General features: G+C 56.4%; 5 protein-coding genes across 5 annotated transcripts; 3 read left to right on the plus strand and 2 right to left on the minus strand.

The window, feature by feature from the left end:
- Positions 1-1,086: 1,086 nt before the first annotated feature.
- PG986_010352 (uncharacterized protein) lies at positions 1,087-4,854 on the plus strand (the record flags this gene model as incomplete). Its single annotated transcript, XM_066846574.1, has 5 exons — positions 1,087-1,145; positions 1,698-3,555; positions 3,658-3,882; positions 4,022-4,430; positions 4,607-4,854. 5 exons carry the CDS (start codon positions 1,087-1,089, stop codon positions 4,852-4,854), a joined length of 2,799 nt encoding a protein of 932 aa, XP_066696065.1.
- Positions 4,855-5,196: 342 nt separating this feature from the next.
- On the minus strand, positions 5,197-7,536 carry PG986_010353 (uncharacterized protein; the record flags this gene model as incomplete). Its single annotated transcript, XM_066846575.1, has 1 exon — positions 5,197-7,536. The coding sequence occupies one exon, from the start codon at positions 7,534-7,536 to the stop codon at positions 5,197-5,199; it is 2,340 nt and encodes a 779-aa protein (XP_066696066.1).
- A 686-nt stretch (positions 7,537-8,222) lies between these two features.
- On the plus strand, positions 8,223-9,482 carry PG986_010354 (SET domain-containing protein; the record flags this gene model as incomplete). The annotated part of the gene is made up of 3 exons (XM_066846576.1): positions 8,223-8,326; positions 8,398-9,039; positions 9,116-9,482. 3 exons carry the CDS (start codon positions 8,223-8,225, stop codon positions 9,480-9,482), a joined length of 1,113 nt encoding a protein of 370 aa, XP_066696067.1.
- A 1,005-nt stretch (positions 9,483-10,487) lies between these two features.
- PG986_010355 (uncharacterized protein) lies at positions 10,488-11,432 on the plus strand (the record flags this gene model as incomplete). The annotated part of the gene is made up of 2 exons (XM_066846577.1): positions 10,488-10,566; positions 10,627-11,432. 2 exons carry the CDS (start codon positions 10,488-10,490, stop codon positions 11,430-11,432), a joined length of 885 nt encoding a protein of 294 aa, XP_066696068.1.
- A 3,368-nt stretch (positions 11,433-14,800) lies between these two features.
- PG986_010356 (uncharacterized protein) lies at positions 14,801-15,927 on the minus strand (the record flags this gene model as incomplete). Its single annotated transcript, XM_066846578.1, has 2 exons — positions 14,801-15,520; positions 15,577-15,927. 2 exons carry the CDS (start codon positions 15,925-15,927, stop codon positions 14,801-14,803), a joined length of 1,071 nt encoding a protein of 356 aa, XP_066696069.1.
- Between the last annotated feature and the right edge of the window lie 4,616 nt (positions 15,928-20,543).

Here is a 20,543-nt window from a genome sequence, read left to right on the forward strand (position 1 = left end):
ACGCACTGTCGATCTTCTCGAGCATATCCCGGGGAAGAAAAAGCTTGAGTGCACAACAGGACAAGATATGCCAGTATCTCTGGAGCTTTTAAGATGCTTAGTTTGTCTCGTCCGCCTGGGCTTTTTGGTTTCCCTCCCGCAGTATCCGCCAACAGCCTCCGTCCGCCCGGTCATGCACCGCACGTGCTCGCGTGTTTACCGTTGAATTCCTCCAATAGCCATCCAGGAAGCTTGTGGCGCACGCGGTTCAAAAACATCCGTTGACGGTGTATCGGGGGCGGGCCAGACCAGCTAGCAGAAAAGAGAGTTGTCGGGTTTGGTGGTTGTAGAAAACACGACCTCGTGACGAGATGCAGCTTGGTTTTGGCCGGATCCAGAGGTGGAATAACACGCTCCGTTGGCCGCGAAGGCTATATTACCAAAGGGGATATAGCCGAAAGGAGAAGGTAGTAAGGGGTCAGTCAGTAGCGCCGCCGCATTTCTACACTACGGATTGAATCAGTAGGTATGGAAAGACTCGAGTCATGGACTCCTGGTGGCATGGTTATGGTGCTTCCTTTTTCGGCGGCCCTCTCTATTCTCGGCCCAGCTGCAGTAGTCCGCCGGCATCCCTGGCCGCTGATCATCTATCGGAAGCCCCTAGCAAGGTCCCTTGCTCGATCCGATTCGGTGCTTTGTGAGGTATTCACCACCACTTTGACGATGAGCGGCTCAATTGCACAGCGCCACAACTATGATATTTCGTTTTTGTAGAAGTCTGGACCAAGTCTCAATACTACCTGCTTCCGGCTAAAGTGAAGAATTTGGATTTAAAACGATGTTATATTTGCACACGACTAAATCTTGCGCGATTCGATGGATACGAAATGGCGAGTAGTAATTGGATCGAGTCATGTCGGGTGTAGACTCATCTGCAGGTTCCCAAAAGCCACGACACTCGTGCAAACCGTCTCGTGTCATTGATTTGTCGCTGCTGCTCAGCAGATGGCCACGTTTCAATGTTGGCCCGTTTCTCGTTCCGCCCAAGGACGGAGCCATCGAATCACCAGTAACGAACAATATGTACGGTTTGAGGGGAAAGAAAGCATGGAAGTGATGCGCCCAGCTCTCTCCTGGCAGGAGACTGCCGGCTATGGAGTCAAGTGGTCCTTTGAAGCGCTGACCATACAATTGCGATAAAAAGATTGCAGCTGCAGATGGACAGAATGCTCGCTTCCATTTTCTATCTACGCAGAGTAGCAGGTCGGCCGTACAAATGGGCTTTCTAAGGATCGATTGGCATTGCCGGCTGGGGCCGAGCTGCACAAGCGATGGCCATCCCGAACAGTGTCCATGTACGTTGCGAAACCAGCATACCAATACAGGCGACCGCCCATTGACCGCCATTCAAGTATAACATCGTGGCAGACAGATTGGACAGTTGGTCCTGCGTGCCGGGCAGGCCTCTTTGTGTTGATAAGTGAAAGCCTTTGAAGGGTGTGATGGCTAGACGCAAGCGGATTAGACAGAGCACATCGAAGAAAGAGCCTTTATCTGAACGCACTCAAAGAGGGAAAGGAAACAATATCTAGCTTATACCACATCCTCAACCTCCTCGAGTCACTACTTACTGTTCCAGGTGAAAAGGGATTCACACTCACCGTTTCAGTGCACCCACCCCCTATAGAGCACCAGATCGATAATAGATAATAAAATAGTCCACCAACATGGCTCCGACGCCCCCCACCCACGGAAGCAGAAGTACAGAAAAGAAAGCTGGGTGAGGCTGACGCCATCCTAAAGTCGTGGAAGAAACTGCGAAAGTTCCTCGCAAATCCCAAGGCGCGTGACGCGATTGTCAAGAACTGGAGAAACACCGGTAAGCCGAAAAGGAGACAGAGGCTGCGGAGGGGCTGGGAGGACAGCGCCAAGGCCGAGGATGCCGAGGATACAGAGGATGGCGCATACAGTAAAAGGATACTAGAAAGGCACCGGTCCGATTTCGACGGCATCCTCTCTTGGAGGCCGAATCGGGACTACGAAAAGATGCCGGTCACGCTGGACGAGCTGAGAAAGCCCCCGAAGCGAACAAACAAGGAGTTGCGCGATAACATGAACAAGTACAAGGTCGAGTGCGCAAATTACAACGCCAAGGACTTCTCCGAGAGCCCTGGCCCTTTGCTGGAGCTGCTTTACACCCGGGCGGCCGACGCGCCCTCCGCCTTCTTCGAGTCGGACAGACGTGCGGAATTCCTACTATTCCGAAGCCTCGCCAGTCCGTTGGATAGGGAGCCCGATGAGGTGGAAGAGTGGGTCGATCTCGCTGCTGACCCACGGAGCAGCAGGCCAGACGCGTACGGGGACGTCCAGAAAGCTGACACCGCCGAAGAGCGGAACCGTTGCGCGGAGCAAGGGATGCAGCAGCTGGACATAGCTGAGTGGATGATGAGGCACCAGTCCAGAATCTACGACTTCATGCTCGCCATGTGCCAAAAGGTCGCCGGCGACAACCTCTTCCAAGAGACGATGGGGGAGGGAGAGGGGTCAGGGGAAGAGAAGCCCGATGAGGACGAAGAGATGCCGGACCTGGGCGTGCGCGAGTGGTGGCCCCAGCCGCCCGACGACGACGCGGCCGACGACGAGGCAGCGCTGAACGCGTACTTCGAAGAATGCAAGCGCCTCCAGCCCTTCACCCACCCGGAGGATATCAACTGGGAGTTCCTGAAGCGGCTCGCCGACAAACGCTGCCGGGTGGCCCGGTCGGTTCTCCAGGGGATGAGGGAGGATCCGGCCGTCTTCAAGCTCGTCTTGCAGGAGGTATGGGATCGCCAGCCCGTAGACCTTCAATCAACATACGGCATTAGGACTAAAATGCAGAAACAAGGGGACGAGGGCGAGGAGGTAGAGGTAGAGGTGCTAGATCCGCTCATCCATTGGCCGACGAAATCGGCCGAGTTTTCCCGTCACGAGAAGAAGCCCGCGGTGCGCGCGACGACCCAGATCCGGGACGCCATCGTCACGGCGGTGCACCAGTACGAGTGCTGGAGCCACATCTTCCGGTACATTGTCGACATGGAGGTGCGGTACGAAGACTACAAGGCCATGAGCGACGCGTATGGCGGCATCCACCCGGAATTCTCGCTCAACTTCACCACCCTCCACCGCCTGTTCAACAGCCTCGAGGGCGATCTGGAGAACCGCAACCAGAATATCTACTACTACCTCAGCGCGCTGCCCGAGTATCAGCGCTTCCACCGGCGCCTCGTCCAGGCGCCTCCCTTGGCCGACTACGACGAGATCGCGCGCCGAAGAGGGGCTTACCCGCTAGGGGACAGGCCCAAGACGCGGGAAATCGTCAACATGTTGGCGCGGGTCAACGCCTACGAAGGGTCCATCGGTAACGACTTTGCAGGCAACAAGATCCTCACGGAGGAGCTGCTCCAGTACATGGAGGAGCAGAAAATGCCAGCGTTGCCGCTCTTGACTCAGATCAAGGCGGACGATTGCATTGCCGAGGCCTATATGCAATTGGAATTCATCTCCAACCCCTATCTTAGCCGGCTCATCAATCACATAGTAAGTCTACCAGTGTTTTGCACATAGTACATACAACCAAGAGGGGTCCCCTTTGTCCCCGAGAGCGACTGTTTTACTGACGGCACATTTATTCCTGGATAGGCCCTCAGCGCCGATGGAAGCTATCTCAGGCGAGTAGACGAGTTGCTGCGCAAGTGCTACGATCTCAAAGCAATCCGCTATGCCGGGAACGCATATTATACGACTCCCTGGTTCCAACTCGTCCCGAGCATGAGAGAGGCCCTCAGATTTGACGAGTACCTCCGGCCCGAGGAGATCAAGACGCCGGAGCAGAGAAAGACCAATATCGAGATTGAAAAGGCTCTGGTGAGTGGACATGAGGAGAGACGGCTGGTCCCGTTGTTCTTTTGTTCTACTGCGGCTGGAAAGAGGCGCAACATTTACCAGGGGTTTAGCGTGTGTATCTTGACTCACGCAACATTAACTAACGTCGTGGTATCTACAGGCTGCCTTTTGGGAGGAATTTGACAAGAATATTGCAGGCCGCGATAACAACGCCCTGCCCGACAACACGAAGGCGCTCTTCGAAGACGCCATTCCTCTCACCTCGGTCGCCGAGGAGGAGGAGGAGAAGGAGAAGGAGAAGGAGAGGCAGCCGGTTGTACCAGAAGAGCCGGCGCCAGAGGAGCCAAAGCCGGAGGAGCCAAAGCCGGAGCCATCACAACCGCCCCAGCAACCGACGCCTGAGCCGGCAACGCCTGAGCCGGCAACACCACAGCCGAAGCAGCCGCCGCAGCCTCAACCCCAGACCCAGCCGCCGCAGCCGCTGCAGCCCCTCGACGCCGGCGAACCCCTCGGGAAGAAACCACCTTCCGCCAACGCCAGGCCGTCGAGGCCATGCGCCGAGCCGACGTGTATGTGGAAATGCCGCCCATCGCGGAAGAAGACAAAATGGATATCACCAAAGAAACCGAGCGCAATAAGATCCAGATCCTGAGCAAGCGAGCTTGGGACACGCTGGAGCTGCTTCTCTGTCCCGCCTCGTCCCTCTCGAGCGACGACCGGAATGGGGAGATAGACTTCGATCCAGTGAAGCGGATGATGCAAAACATCGGGTACCGCGCCCTCACGAAGAAGGGCAACGGCTCCCAGGTCACGTTTGAGCCAATGCCGGACCTCGTCGCGCGCGGCTTCACCACCGACCTTATCTGGCACAGGCCCCACACTGGCACTGGCGTGCAGAGAGTGTGGGTGTGGCGGAGCTGGGTCTGGGACCGGACGCATGGGCTCATCACCAAAGGCTTCACTTTCGAATGCTTCGAGAACGCCTCGGGTTAGGATCCCGGGGCGGCCGAGTGGCCGGCCGCATGGTTGGTCTTATTGTCATAGTCTTCATGTGGTTTACTGCCCCCAATCCAAATATAATGGTATACTATATCTATATATACATAATCTTGCCGGCCTACAAAGACATGTCTGTGTATACGAAGAAACCGTGAGGGCGCAGTGTGGGGTGAGAAATTAGCTGAAGGAGAAGATGACCATTATCCGACAGCCTTCACCCGTGCGTGCTACGTTAAAAGACTAATTAGATATGCTGAAATCGAACGGATCCATTAGAGAGCTACAGGAAAAACAAGCACATTCAGAACCACAACCCCGTGACTCGCCGAGACCATCCTACAGCCCAATCTCAAACGCCTTCAGGAACCGCCAGTGCGTCAAGACGACCATGTACTGCAGCTTCTCCCACGTCGTCTCCGTCGGCATCGTCTCCCAGCCCGGCGGGCCGCCCGGCCGGAACGCGTCCACACCGCTGAGGCTGCGGCTGTCGGTCGTGCTCCAGTACTTGCTGTCCATGCGCCGCGCGCCCTGGTAGCGGCGCGGAAAGTCGGCGAGGATGCTGCCCTGGTACCGCGTCTCGAGCTGGTGCCGCGCCGTCTTGCTCAGTACGGGCGCGGTCGGCTCCTCTTCCCACTTCTCCTCCTCCTTTTCATCTTCCTCCACCACCTTGTTAGGCGTCGGAGTAGGGTCGACTACCAAAACCTCCGCTGCCGTAGTCTTCTCCTCCTCCCGCTGCTTCTGCTGCTCGGCCTCGTCTTTTTTACGCAGTTCCTCGATCTTCTCAGTCCAACGCTTAATGGACGCGTTCCGCTTCCGGACCCTCTCGTCGTATTTCCTCCGTGTCGCCGTCGCCGTCGCCCTCAAGCGACCAATTGTGACGACATCGGCCTCGTTCCACGCCGTCTCGTGATCGATCCAGTCCTCGAGCCGGCGGGCGTGCAGCTCGTCCAGGCTGGGCCCGCCCTTCTGCTGCCCGCCGCCCTGGGCCGCGAGGCCCATCTCGCGCCGCAGGATGAGGACGCGCAGGTACACGAGCCGGAACGCGGCGAGGCGCTGCGCCTTGAGGGACCGGTTGTCGCGTTTCCCCTGGTGGGACCGGACCCCGGCGCGGACGCGGTCGTGGGCGTCGGCGAGCTCGGCGGCGAGGGTGGGCTGCGCGCTGGCGGCCGTCGTCTCGCCGTAAACGCGGTTCTTCAACAGCCTCAGCGAGCGCACAATGTTCTGGAAGTCGCCTCGGTACGACTTGGCCGCCGCGCTCGGGTAGGGCAGCAGCGGGTCGGCGAGCAGGCTCGCGAGATCCCGGCGCCGATCCTGGCCGGCCTCGTAGGACATGGTGTAGGACTCCAGCCACTGGATGTCGGTGTCGGCGCTGCGCATCTCCGTGAACTGGACGGTGGCGGGGTCGGTCTCGCCCCGGACCGGCTCTTTGGTGTTTTTGGCAATTCTCGGCGGCTTCGGCTTGGCGGCGGCGGCCTTAGCCCTCTTGGCGGCTGGCGGCGACTCGTCGTCTACCTCTCCGCTGTCGTCGGGGCCGCGCTTGAAGGCGGTGTTCCTCTGCTTCTTGACGGGAGGGTCGGGACTCTGTTCTCGTTGGCGGTCCCTGTACCCCAGTGCCTCCTTTACGCTGAAGGTCCCAGGGTTGAACTCCTCCGCATCGTCCATGCCGCTGCCCCGCTTGAAGGCATCGCGCTTCCAATGCACCTTGGTGTATGCCGGGCGCGACTTGGGATCGACCAGTTCCTTCCACTCGATGTCGACCGCCCGCCAGTCGACCTGCAGCTCGTGGCAGGCCTCGCGCAGCAGGTGGGCCGAGCTGTGCAGCAGATCCTTGCGGTCGATGTCGGTCTTGAGCTCCGTGGCGCTGGAGGGCAGGGCCTGGAACTCCTTGAACGTGTCGATAAAACTCCCGTCGTTCATCAGCTCGCCGGCCTCCCAGGCGTCTTCCGTGTTGGGCCGGTGGTCATTGAGAAACTGCGCAATGTTGGACGTGTGCTCGCCGAGGGCTTCGTTGGTATCGTCCTGGCTGAACAGGGGCAGGTTCAGTTCCTGGTATAGCGCCCTCAGCTCGGGGTGCCATTCTCTCCGTTCCGTATTGAACACGCCCGTCTTGGGAATATTGGCAAAGAGGTCGTCGAAGGCCTTCAGGTGTCCCATCATGCGTGCGATCAGTTCGACGTACTTCTTGTGCTCCTCTGCGGCCTTGGCCTTGTGCTCGTCCAGGACCTTTCTGTCCGGTTCTTTCGGATCCTCTTCGCCGTCGATGTCTATGCCGACGGACTTCTTTGCCAGATAAGCGTAGTCGATCGACTCAGGAAAGTCCGGGAAGATGCCTTCAGTCATCTTGGCCTGGCGGACCTTTTCCGTAACGAGGTCCTCGATCAGAGTGATGTAGCCCCCGTAGAGATTCACCAGGTCGTGGATCGTGAAGGAGCCGTATTCGCGGCCACATTCCAGCTTCGCCTCCTCGACCGCCTTGGTCATTTTCTCGACATCGGCCGGAAGATCCTGTGGGGCTTTCCTGGGCTTCCCCGGGCAACAAGGAGATATCTTTGTAGTGGACGTTTCGTCGGTGCCTGTCGGCTTAGGGAAATTGAAATAGTCGACATCCTTGGGGTCGCATTTCGCGGTGGACTTGGCCGGTTTGTCGAAACCAAAGTAGTCGATATCTTTCACCATATTGAAGGAGAGTCTGGCCAAGTGTTTTAGGAAACAAGTATGGTTTGTGTCAGAGGAGTGGCTCGGGATTGTATCCAAGTATGATATTTATTAGTTCAAGTGATGTTACAGTTCACAGGATGGACGGTTCTACAGAGGAAGAGGCCTACCTAGCGGTGCAGAGCGTGGAAGGGTCCGGGGGTGACTATACGTTCGTCCCCTTTGTCCGCGAGTATGTCCCGTTCCGGTAATATGTCTCAGCTGCTTCCGTCTCGGGCATATACTCTCTTTGTACTGTCGAGGGACAAATCTGTGTTGCTCCGAGCTCTCCGAGCGAGAGGCGTCAATGCCTTGTCAGTTCGGCCAGGATACTCTCCTTTGATGGCTGTTTGCGGCAGTAACATTGGAGGTCCGCTCTCAAGGGGGCGTCTTCAACACAACTCGGCACGATTTGGAAGAGCCCATTGTCGAAGTCCCTCCTTGTTCGATGCGCAGTGCTTTTGTCTTCGGATCGTCATTGACTGAAGCAGACGGTGAAAAGGCATAAAAATGTCGTTGGACATGGATTTCCATACGTATTTGCATGTACGCACATTGGGCTGTCTGCAATCGCATTCCGCACAATTCGCATTTGACGCGCACGCAAAACCTGTAGCAAGCAGTGATCTCGTATAAACGAGAAGAGGGAGAAAAAAAAAGAACACAAGATGGCGAATGCTCAACTTGAATACAAGGAGACATGGGACCTCAAGGGGAGGGGCATCTTTACCAGAGTGGAGATACCTGCCGGCACCGTCGTCTTGCGTGAGCAGTGCGTTCTCCGCGAGCCGGACGAGGGGTCCGGAGACGAGCTGATCCCCCCGTCGTCGACATGTTCAACAGCCTGACGCCGCAACAGAAGAACGAGTACATGTCCCTGTACGCCGTCAAGCGGGAGGCGGACGACGACGCGGCCATGCTCGACTACTTCCGCAACGTCTACGCCAAGGCCGACGGGTCCAAGCTGTCGGAACTGGAAGCCCAGGGGTACGCCCGCGTCTTCGTCATCATGTGGGCAAACCAGATGGGCTTCCACGACGAGAACGGGGTGAAGCACCAGGGCGTGTTCCTCCGGGCGTCGCGCTTCAACCACAAGTGCGCGCCCAACCTGATTTTCAACATCAAGACCAGCGGCGAGATCGCGCTGCGCGCGCGGCACCGGATCCCCGAGGGCGCCGAGCTGACCATCTCGTACATTCGGCTCGGCGCGCTCCGGGCCGAGCGCAAGCAGCAGCTGCTGCGGGGGTTCGGGTTCGAGTGCCTGTGCGACCTGTGCGATCTCGAAGACCGCCGCGACGGTGCCAACATGTACGAGGAGCGCCTCGCCCTCCTCCGGCTCCACGACGCCGGCGAGACCATCCGCATGTACCGCGAGAACGAGTTCAACCAGCGTTCCATGACCGAATGCGGCCGGCTCGTGACGCGCTGCCAGGTCCGGTGGGAACAGTACATCCACCTCTTGTGGATCAACTACGGCTTCTACGAGTAAGTCACACGCACCCCCTGCCGATTTGCTGATTTGCTGATGTGTATATGCTAACACGAACGAACGAACCCGCAGGCTCCTCAACATCTCCGATCTCTGGGCTCGCATCTGGCAGCTGGTCCCCGACAACACGGACGCGAATAACGCGCGGGCGGTGTACGCATACAGCCAGTGGCGAAAGTCCATCACGCGGGCCTGCAACCTGGGCCGGATCGTGATGGACGCCGACGACTGGCACCTCGTGGACGCGCGGCGGGCGGCCGCGTCGGCGACGCCGATGATCGTCGAGGCCAGGACGCCCGCGCCCGAGGACCCGGCGGCCAGGGAGACGGCCGTCACGCCCGACGGCCGGTTCCTCCGCAGCGGCGCCCGGTCGGTGAGTCCGACGGGGTCGCAGCCGATGGTGGACACGCAGCCGCCGGGGTGGAAGACGGTTGGGTAGGTAAGTACTTGGGTCTCGGGACAATCTAACTTTTTAGGTCAGTAAGTATAAGAGTATATATTGTCCTACTGTACTTGGTATATGCAATCCTCTCCACGTCTTGATTTGCCTCGTGCTGTCTTGGGTAAAGCTGACTTGACCACTGCGGACTGGAACTCCGGGATGGACGGAGTGGACAGTTCGGGTGACGGCTTCCAGCCTGAGACAGTATTCCATATTCCAACCCGTGTGAAGCTTTCTCGTCACTAGCCCATTGCTATTGGACCAGCACACGCAACGAGAACACACGCCTGACACGCATGCGGCGTTGAAGCTTGGCTGAGCGAAAACGGCTGTCTGCGGCTCCTCCGGACCGTTTGCTCCAGCGCCCTTCAGTGGGGTTGCGCGTATTTTCAGGGCGTTTCCACCGCGGGAGGGTGCAAGTGGGTGGGCGACAGCCGGCCCGCCAATGGGCGAAGCCAATGGCAGATCAGCGATCAACGAATTGTTGTTCCTCCAGGTCTCCAGTCATCTTTGTCCATTTCGTCATGACTACCGTCGTTTTTTCATCTTCCGCGCCTCTACCTCCGGTTGCCAATGATCAAATGAACGAGTTCATGGTGCGTTTAATCTTGCCAATCGAGATTCTCTTCGATCGGGAGGACGAGTTCGCACTTGATGGCGTGTTTCCCCTCCTCTTCTCCCTCCGATCCTGTAATTGTACTTGTAGATATCCCTCAAGACCAATCAATAGAAGCTACTATCACTGCCCCCCCTTCCGTCACTCCCTCACACAACCAAATGTACTGCAACGTCATGATCTCATCCGCCTCTCGCAGTGCTGCTGCTGCGCTCCGTAGCAATCCCTCTCATAAAAGCAGCCGACTGCTTGCAGCCTTTTGCCGCACCTATTCCCAGTCAACTCCTCCTACTTCATCACGCCGACTTCCTTCATCTGCTGCAATCACTCCGAACCCCCACATCAAGCCCAATCGCACCAGCAAGAACTTCATACAGCCCGTCAGAATGGCTTCCAACACCGCCAATGCCCACTTCAGCCGCGACAAGCTTTTCGACTTGACGGGCCGCGTCGCCCTCGTCACTGGTACGTTTCACCCCGCCCGGACTTGGTATCTGTCCAAGTAGCTCACAAGTCAATCCACAGGCGGCGGCTCAGGTATCGGCCTCATGGCCACCCAAGCCCTCGTCACCAACGGCGCCAAGGTCTACATCACCGGCCGCACAAGCGAGAAGCTGGACAAGGTCGTGGAGCAGTACTCCCAAGGCCCCGACAGCATCATCCCGCTCACGTGCGACATTGGCAAGAAAGAGGACATCGCCAACCTCGTCAAGGAGATCGAGAAGCGCGAGTCCTGTCTCTGCATCCTCGTCAACAATGCCGGCATCAGCACCTCCACCGTCTCCGTGGAGAGCAAGTCCGCCGAGGAGATGAAGCAGAACTTGTTCGACACGGAGAACGCCACGTTCGAGGAGTGGCGTGAAAGCTACAACACCAACGTGGCCTCCATCTACTTCATGACCGCCGCCTTCCTGCCCCTCCTCCAAAAGAGCAGCGAGAAGCACGCCGGCTGGTCCGGCACCGTCATCAACATCAGCAGCATCAGCGGCCTGATCAAGACGGCGCAGCACCACTTCGCCTACAACGCGTCCAAGGGCGCCGCCGTGCACCTGAACCGCATGCTGGCGTCCGAGGTGGCGGACCAGGGCCTCAAGATCCGCATCAACTCCATCGCCCCCGGCGTGTTCCCCTCGGAGATGACGGCGGGCGAGTCGGGCGGCGACCAGAAGAGCCACATCCCCAAGGACAAGTACGCCGACAAGGTGCCCGCGGCCCGCCCGGGCAAGGACGAGGACATGGCGCAGGCGGTGCTGTTCTTCGCGGCGAACCAGTACCTCAACGGGCAGACGGTGGCCGTCGACGGCGGGTACACCCTGGCGGCGGGACTGTAAGGAATCGGGTTGCTTTTCTTTTCAGGGGTTGGAACATGTCTTCAGGCGCAGCAAAAAGTAATGCGACTTCAGACCACTAACGTAACCCGTAATGAATGAATGAACGATCCAACTCATATACTATGCACCATGCCATGTTTTCTTGGCCGTCGTCGTGACACCAAGTTAATTGCCCTTGTACGTACAGCTTGGGCTCCTTTTCTCCAACATTAGGCCGAGCTCTTCCGGATCAACAAGACCATGCCCGACAGAGTGGTTTTGGCGTCAGTCTTTGTTCGAATGAATGGACTTCAGGAACACCGGAATCGCCATGGCGGGCGAGTCCCCCAAAAGGGGGTTGCTTGAATACCTGAACGTCAAGCCTTCCCCGGCCGGCCCTTGCAGCAAGCAACCTTATATTGACTTCCTACTCGCGTGCCTGAAAGTTGTTGAGAAAGCAGGTACAGTGGACGTACTGCTCCTTGACCTGGATACTCCGCATGAGATGGAAGCCGTCAAACAAAAGATTCACGTTACGTTACGTTGCAGTCCCCCGAAACCCGGAGGCCGATGGCAAGACCAGAAAGCAACAATAGCTTTTCGGAGGACCTCCGCGGCGCGGGCATGCTTGCGTCGGGTGCGCTGCTTGTCAGGAAACTCTAACAGCCTCACCAGTCACGTAGTCGAGGCCAAGCCGGCTCAGTTCCGAAAACGCTCCCCGATTGGGTGAGTCTCGGATTCCTTGCGCTCGTCATCCATTAAGGCGCCATGCCAGTAGGGCGGGGGAGGGGGGGGTCACTTTTACTTTGGCATAACGGATCGATTCACATCGACATCAGCGATCCCCGGGCCTGTAACGTAATAGCAAGTGACTGGCAACAATGACAACCACCGGGCTCTTCACGAATGGTGATGGCCGGCCAATTGGGTTAGACGTCAACGCCCCAACCCCAAAAGCCAATTGAATGTAGTGGATGATACTTCGATTCTGTTTTGCGCGCACGCGCTCGATCCGCCGCCAGCGCCGCTGGATCCCAGATTCCCATCAGTGAATCCATCGGTCAGCTTCAGCATCAGCGTCGGCACCATATCCCGTCATACCGCCCTCTTTCTCACCAGTTTCGCACAGGTGGTCCATCTAGGTTTGAGTAAATGGGCTGGGGAGGATGGATTTAGGGGGGCACACGCTGGAATTCGCTTTGCTCCCCCGCTAGGGGCTGGCTGTAAGCACTAAACGCAACACACCCACAGCTTAGGGTAGGGTGAAGCAAGCCACCACACCTGCACTGCATGAACGGCTGTTCGCATTCGCCAACAGCAGCAACACGCACGCCTGAAAAAGTCAAAATTCGATAAGACTCAGAACCGCAAACAGAGATTTCCCATTGGAAAAAGTAAAGCATGGGGAACGCGGTCGCATGAACCGCATGAACCGGAAACAGAAGCAGAAAAGATGACGGGGCTGAGACGGCATATTGTGTCTTTGTACTTTCTTGTTTTCTCATGCAGGATCCAGAAACCTAGGCAGGATTCCGTGCAGAAAAAAAAGAAGAAAAAAAAAGAAGCCACGTTACTCACAAGTCCCAGTGGATTGCATTGAGACTTACAGTTTTGACAGTGTTTCGGTCTCTCCGTCGGAGACAAAAACGAACGAGAGGCCAGAGGAAAAAGAAACTCGAGGTGTCCGTACAGCTGAAAACGTACTGCGTGAACGGCGACAACCTGCATATGAAGTGATGTTGTCAATAAAAAGGGGAAGACATGCTGGTCATGCACCCCCGTACTCAAAATCGCCGTGGCTATCGTCAATCTCGCCAAAACGAGAAAGGGATCCCCGAATGTACTCAGAATGGGCATGTACATCGATTGCTACGCTGCTGTCTAAGCAGAAACAGAAACATCAAAAACGAACGAGCGGGACAGCACACACACACACACACACACACGCACAGGGATGCCACTCTCGCTTGCACCCGACGCCGTCCTATCGATAACCAAAAGCCACTCACCGATAAGGCAGATCTGGGGAAGCGAACGGCTGCGACCCTATCAGGGGCCGGGGGCAAAGCAGCGCTGATGCATATTGGGATGATCAGCAGCTAAATGGTGCGCCCTGCCATGGCGCGAAACGCTAAAGCAAGGGCGGCCGGCGCACGCTGCTGCTGCTGCTGCTGCTGCAAAAAAAAAAAAAAAAAAAAAAAAACCCGAGCAAACGCCGAACGAACAAAACAGAATTGAGATGGCAGAACCGCCGTATTGGGTTTTTGGCATGTGAAATCGCGGGACCCCGAACACAGCAACAGACACTAGGTTAGCCAACCGACGGACGGACGGCACGGGTACGGTACACTACCATGCATTCTGAGACATTCGACACTAGATGGCAGCGGCAACGGCGTGGACAACCCACTGGGGTAAAGTAAGCAAAATAGTCGATCGGTTATGTATGGGTCCTTGTGGTGAATGTGGGCATTCCGTAGGTAAAATATGGGATCAAGTTTCTCTTCAATTTGCTTTGCGTAAAGCTCGCTACGTGTATGTAGATCTGCCAATCACAGTATATGGCATAGAAGCCCGTCGCTAACATGATCCTGTAAAATATATTCTATCCATCCCGTACCAGGCAGAGAGGACCGACTCCCTTTATGGGAAATCGCCGTCTGCGGTACGTCCCGCCATCGAAACTCGCTATGGGGAAATAAAACCACCCCGCCCGTCAATCAAAGCTGGGGGGTCCGAGGGTATCTGAACCTCTTCCATGTAAGTGACCATCAAATTATCAAGGAAAAAAAAAATGAAGGCTCGGCTCTGCCGATCGCTTACTCGCGCATTGCGAGATAAGGAGGGAGACTGGCCGAAAAACGCCGAACAAATGCAACACTGATATCCCTCTCGACTCTGTGTAAGTGGCCGTAGTAACGACAAAGGAAAAATGTAAAAGACCAATATCCCTGGCCAAGTCCGTATGAGAGAGAAACCTGAAAATGGATGATGGGTAGGAGAGTTGGAGTGGAGCGTGGAGGGAATCGCACTCCGGGTATCACAATGGTAGTCGAACCCTGATGCTTGCTGTATGTATCGTGTGTATCCGGGGTAAACCAAGAAAGCAGAAAGAAACCCAAAATGCCGTGGAAGAGAGGAACTCGACCGCAAGTCGAGAGATCGAACAATGGTGTGTGTAAAGGATCAAGATCGCTAACCGGCGCCCAGCCTCTCGGCGTCGCCGCCGATATGATGATATTAACCAATCGCAATGCATCGTATGAGTCGAGTTCATAAGAGAAGAAATAAAAGAGCAAATAGTCGCTGTCGTTAAACCGTAAGAAATCGTAGTGCGCTGTAGAGCCCGTCACACGCCTGATGGGCCGCTTGTCCGTGGAGACGCTCCTCTACACGTACGGGGCGACGTGGTGCTTCTCGAGCCAGCCGACCTTGTCGAACGCGGTCCACAGCTTGGACGCCTTGTTGACGTCGATCTTGCAGGCCTGCTGGGCGTCCGTCTTGCGGAACTCCTTGCCGATGCGGAGGCAGTCGAGGCGCTTCATGAACATGCGGCGCTTGCTGGTCAGGTACGTCGCGCAGTCCAGGCGCAGGTTGGCCGCGAGGGCGAGCTCGTCCGGGTGCAGCAGGTCGCGGTGCGGGTCGGCGCTCAGGTCAATGGGCGCGCCCTTCCAGTCGACTTTCATGCTGTTGGACTTGGACGCCGGCAGCGTGCTCAGGGGCGGGCAGATGTCCGGCAGCGACAGGAAGTCCTTGTCCTCGCGGTTGGGGGCCACGATCCTCCGTGCGGAAGCGTCAGGAGTAGGGCTCTTGGGGACCCGGGCAGGCTGGGCAGGGACCGCACGGATAGGGGGCGGGTTGGACCGGATGGGGCGAGGAGCAGGAGCAGGTGGCTGTTGCTGCTGTTGCGGCTGCGGCTGCGGCTGCTGATGCTGATGAGAATGCTGGGGTGCCGACTTGACATGCTGGGATGCTGCCTTGACAGCCTTGGGGGCGGCCGGCTTGACGACGCGCTGGATGTGGTGGCGAATGGGCTGGGGCTTGGCCGCCAGAATGGGGTGCAGCCGGAACTGGTTGTGTCGTGCCCCGGCCCTCCTGTCCTCGAGCAGCTGTGCCCGTTCTCTTTGGAGCCAGCCCCGGGGTTCTCCTGGAACTTCTTCATGACCTGCGACTTGAAGAACAGCGCCAGCTCGTAGTCTTCCCGTTGCGGCGGCGAGGCCTGTCGGAAGAGGGCCTGGGAGCGCGCATGTACATGTTCATCGACAATGCGTTGGGCGGCCACCGACTCGTCGGGAGCGAAGAGCGGTCGTTGGGGTGGCGAATTGATGAGAAGATCATGTCGTGTCGGGTACAGGATGGGATCTTTGCAGGGCGTGTTGGTCGTCTTGGGCGACACGGACGGGCTGAAGGCGTTGTCATGCATGCGAGTCTCGGGGGAGATGGGCGGCGAGATGGGCGCATTGGGTCCGGGGACCTTGCGCACGTCAGAGGTGACATGGTTGGTCGACTTGGCCATGGTGGACTGGGCGAAGGACTCGTAGGGAGGTAGCTCGGGGGCGACATGAGGTTGCTGATGTCGAAGGGCTTCTTGGGCTCCTTGTTCTGCGATGTAGGCGTAGTGGCAACGGCCATGTTAGCGAACATGGGCTGGTGGTGTTGTGGATGTTGGTAGTGTTGGTGTGTCTTGTTGTTGTTGTTGTTGTTGTTGTTTCGGTTGCTGCTATTGCTAGAGATGGATGCAAAGGGCAAAGAGGAAGCAGAGGAAGGGAATTGCGAAGAAGCAGAAGCCATTGAGTTCAGGTTATAACCATCGAACGTGGTGGGAGGGCGTCTTGTTGTATTAGTCGAGGCCGGCGGTTTGTCAGCCATCTAACACACACCTCTATCTACCCTGACCTCCTAATAGCGGTAGTGGCAGATGGATGGGTCTGGGTCTGGGTATGGGTATGGGTAATGGTCTGGGTATGGGATGGGGGGTGAGGAAGAGTGGAGGATGGACCCCTTTGACGGCCAAGTACCTTGTGGACGGCGGTACTTGTGTGTGGAGAAGGGACAATCGGAAAGGGTGAGACAGACAAGTACAGTCAGTGCACCTTGGGAAGTATAAGTGGGAGGGGGTGGGAGTATATGTAGCGACAGTGGTGTAGGCGACGGACAGGCAGGCAGTGGGCGACAGACAGGAGGGAAGGACGCTGGGTGAAGGAAGTGACTCTTGCGAAGACAGGGTGGCGAAATGCCAGGCAGACACCGCGAATTGAGTCAATTGACAAATCGGGTCAATTGAGTCACAGTTACAGCCAGCTTTTCTGCTTGCTTGATCCTCTCAATTGAACGAGAAGGCGGGATCCTCGGCCTTTTTTTTGGGCGTTCGTCGACGTCTTCTATTTGGTTCCGTAGCCAAAGACTAAGAGTGGCGGTGTTGGGCCAATTGGTTTTTTTTGTTGTTTTTTTTGGGCAGAGTTGAGTTGGATTGATGGCCTTTGCCTGGCTTTCCTTGTCCTGGAATCCAATTCCAATTTCCAATGCGAATTGGGCAGATGACAAGCCGACTTATACGGTCGTAGGATGCGTTGTGTGTTATGTCCGGTCCAGCAGTCTGTCGGGGGGTGTGGATTGGGGACACTTGCGACCGCAATAGGCAACCAATGCCTGGCCAGAGTTGGTAGAGAAGGCGAACAGCGCCCCCCAAGAATGCTGCGGGAAGAAAAAGACGAAAACAGAACAGCAAACAGTTGTTCGATGTCTCTCTCTTCTGTTGGAAGTAGAGCCTTGGTACTTCCACAGTATTAATAAGAGAGAATCGGTTGGTGGTCAGATGCCAATTCGATTGTGAGGATGTGATGTGATGCGATGCCGTACCGTATGTATGCTGTCTCTGCTGGATTGTTTGTCTAATTGAAACCCGGCCCAGGCTGTGTCGTGACCGAACCAACTGGGCGGCTGCACGTCTGTCTGGCTGCTGCTGCTTCTTTCGGGCGAACGACAGAGGCAGGCGCAGGCAGGCAGGCAGGCAGCTGAACGGAACATGAACAGCAAGACAGATCAGGCAGAAAAAGCAGGGAAATAAGTAAAGTCTGGCGCAAGTACACGACACACTATACTTGAATATGCATGTACTTATGATCGGGCCTTGGCTTGGGTATGAATTGAGTGAGCGAGAGAGCGGCTGGGGGGGAGGGAGGGCCTTCTTCCGCTTAATGGAATTGCTTTTATTTGTTATGCCCAATGCGTCAATGCCGGTGGATGTCGTTGGCTGGTGCCAGTGATGCTGACGCTGTATTGGCACTGGAGAAGACGGAGTGACGGGGTTGGGGCGCTGTAGGCGTACGCTGTAGGGACGCTGTAGGGACGCTGTGGTAGGGAATTAGGCGGTAGGGCCTGGGAATCGATAACGCCAGCAGCGCTTAGTGCGGGGTGCGATTGGGGCGGGCGTGGGCTTTGGGCGTATAAGAGGACGTGTAAGTGCCCGGCGCAAGAAGTAAGTAAAAGTCAACAGCAACAAGAGTTGATGGATGACACTCGAATGCTATCTATAGACAGCGGAAAGGCCTGGTTCGGGAGAGGACACTACACGGGAATAGCCCTTCCAAGTCAAGTGGCGGGCAATTTGATTGTAGACACGAGAGAGTTCGTAGGTGTATGTATCACTCGTTCCAGGTCAGCAGACACTGGTCGTCTTGATTGGGTGATACAGTAGCTGAGCAGGTAGATAGGTTGATAGATGAGAGAGGGAGGGGGAGACGGAAGAAGTCGAAGTTCGAAAGAGAGGGGAAGCCGAAGAGGAGTAGCTGTAGAGGAAGGGCGTCTTATTCTAAATAACCTATAGTCAGGCAGATAGACTGACCGAAAGACAGGCAGACAGATTAGAACGAGCTGGTGGTCAAGTGTAATAAGGAGAGATAGAGGAGGGAGGGAAAGTGAAGGGCGAAGAAGGGGGTGACCAGACCAATGAGGAGTCGCATTGGGCGAGAAGACGAGGCAGCCCGAAGCACGCATGGAAGCAAAGCAGAGCAAAAGCCATCGGGAAACCTGAAGGTGGTCAAGAACTATCAACAGGCCGAAGATGCATACTTGGGCATGTACACACACACACACATACATTATATCACACTTCACTTGGTCGGATCATGGACGGTGGAGGTATTGATGGATATGCATGCGGTGGTGGTGTGTGCATGCGGTGGTGGTGTGTGTCGTCGAGGGAGTCACCCTCACCCTCCCACAGTCCCCCAGCTTCTAAACGCACGCGCAAACCATCAAGCACCAGTTCTCCGATAGCAGTTGTCGGAGGCAGACAGACATCAGAGATTACCCACCTAGTTAGTATGTCTGGAAGAAGCAGGTTAGGATATTGGGTAGGGAGGGCAAGTTCGTGTTAGTCAGTCATTCAGTCCGTAGCTCAGTCAGTCACACCCCGATCATAAGGCAGGGCAGACGCGGCCGAGGGTAGTGCGGTTGTGTGGGCGCAGGGATCGACTGCCCATGAGGCCTTGGCACTTCTTCTCTGGGCACTGGGCTCAATTGGGATTGCTGGAGTGGGATAGAGTCATGCTGTGCTGCCACAGCCTACAGGGCAAACGGTAATACTGTAGGTGTAGTCACGGCTATGTAGGTAGGCGATTAAAATAGCAGAGAGCGGTTGTAACGTCATGTACCGCGAGTGCAGGTATACTTTGCTGTGTCCTCGTGGCGCCCGCTACACTGGCTCTCAGCCAACCACGGAGGCCAATCCGAAGCGCCCATCAGCAGCCGTCGTCCATGCTGGCTGGACGCACGCCCCCCCCCTCTCTCTCTCGCTCCGTCTCTTCCCTCCTGCTCACTCGCTCGCTCTGCCCAGCGTGCGGGTTATCGCCGACTGGAATGCGATAGTGACAGAGTGAGACGGAGCCGGAGCAACACAAGTGCGAGTGAGCACTGCCATGAGGGGGGAGAGGAGCAAACCGCATTCTATGCTGCGTTATTGCTTGCCATGTTCGCCGCTTGCAGTCAGCAGGCAGGGCTTGTGAGGACGAAGGAACCAATGCCGAGCTGGAATTGAGCCGGGCGTTGGTTGGGTGGTGGCCGAGTTGATGATGATGATGATGATGATGATCAATCACCGTCCGCAATGCAATGCTTGTGCTGCGTTCACGTTCACGAGATAACAACAACAATCAACAAGACAAGACGCGGGTGTTCGTGATCATTGGATCAATTGCGCAAAGCTGAGGGCGGCATCAAATCAGGACGTTCGGCCAAACGAGAGGGGGGTCTGTCTCAGAAACCGTGGGCGTGTGATGCGCACTCACTCACTCGCTCATTCACTCACTCTCAGTCCTTCACACAAACACACCTCTACACAGGAGTGCAGTGCAGTGCACACACTCACACACCACCCCCGCCTTGCCGTAGACTTCCTCGCGTGGATCATCTGTGGGTAAGGATGTGAAAGTGGGTAGCGGCGTTGTTAGCATGGCCTGGCATGGGGAAAACATTCAGTACGTTGCCTCAAGTACACTGCTTGCTTGCTATAATCGGGTGCATCTCTTCAACAATGATCAATTCAGTTGAGTCCAGTCCATTCCAGAGTCCGAGGATTGGCGCCCGGTAGGCACTGCCATGAAGATTTGTCACACCTTGTGTCTGTCGGCCTGAAGCATGGCCTGGCACCAATCACGACGGCGAATTGGCCCTATCTGCCCGGTGTCCAGAGTCACACACACACACACACTTGACTTCCAATCCAACCTGTCTCGTAAAAAAAAAAAAAAAAAAAAAGTGACAATGACGATGCACGCTCGAAGAACTAACTGCACGCAGGTGGGTGCGGTTTGCCCCAGAACGCGTGAACACGCCCAGGGACTTATGACTTGCATATTCACAACACCCGAAACCAGCCACAAGCCAGGCAAGACACTTACGACGACGGGAGGCAATGTGACGAGTCAGCAGGCAGGCATATGTGGTCAATTGCAGCCTGCTATTAGGTTAGGCACAGCCCATGTACATATTCACTCACAGAGATACCTGCGGAAGAATCAAGTCAATCAGTCAATTCGGGAGGTAGGGAGTATGTAGGCCGGCCTTTAACGAGCCGATTGAGTTTGAGGCCATCTAAGGGGGACTCGGACGTTACCGCCGTATCGCCGTTAA

The sequence above is a fragment of the Apiospora aurea genome, assembly GCF_038362705.1.
Source record: "Apiospora aurea strain CBS 24483 chromosome Unknown utg000007l_segment0_segment0, whole genome shotgun sequence".
NCBI classification, from domain to species: Eukaryota; Fungi; Ascomycota; class Sordariomycetes; order Amphisphaeriales; family Apiosporaceae; genus Apiospora; species Apiospora aurea.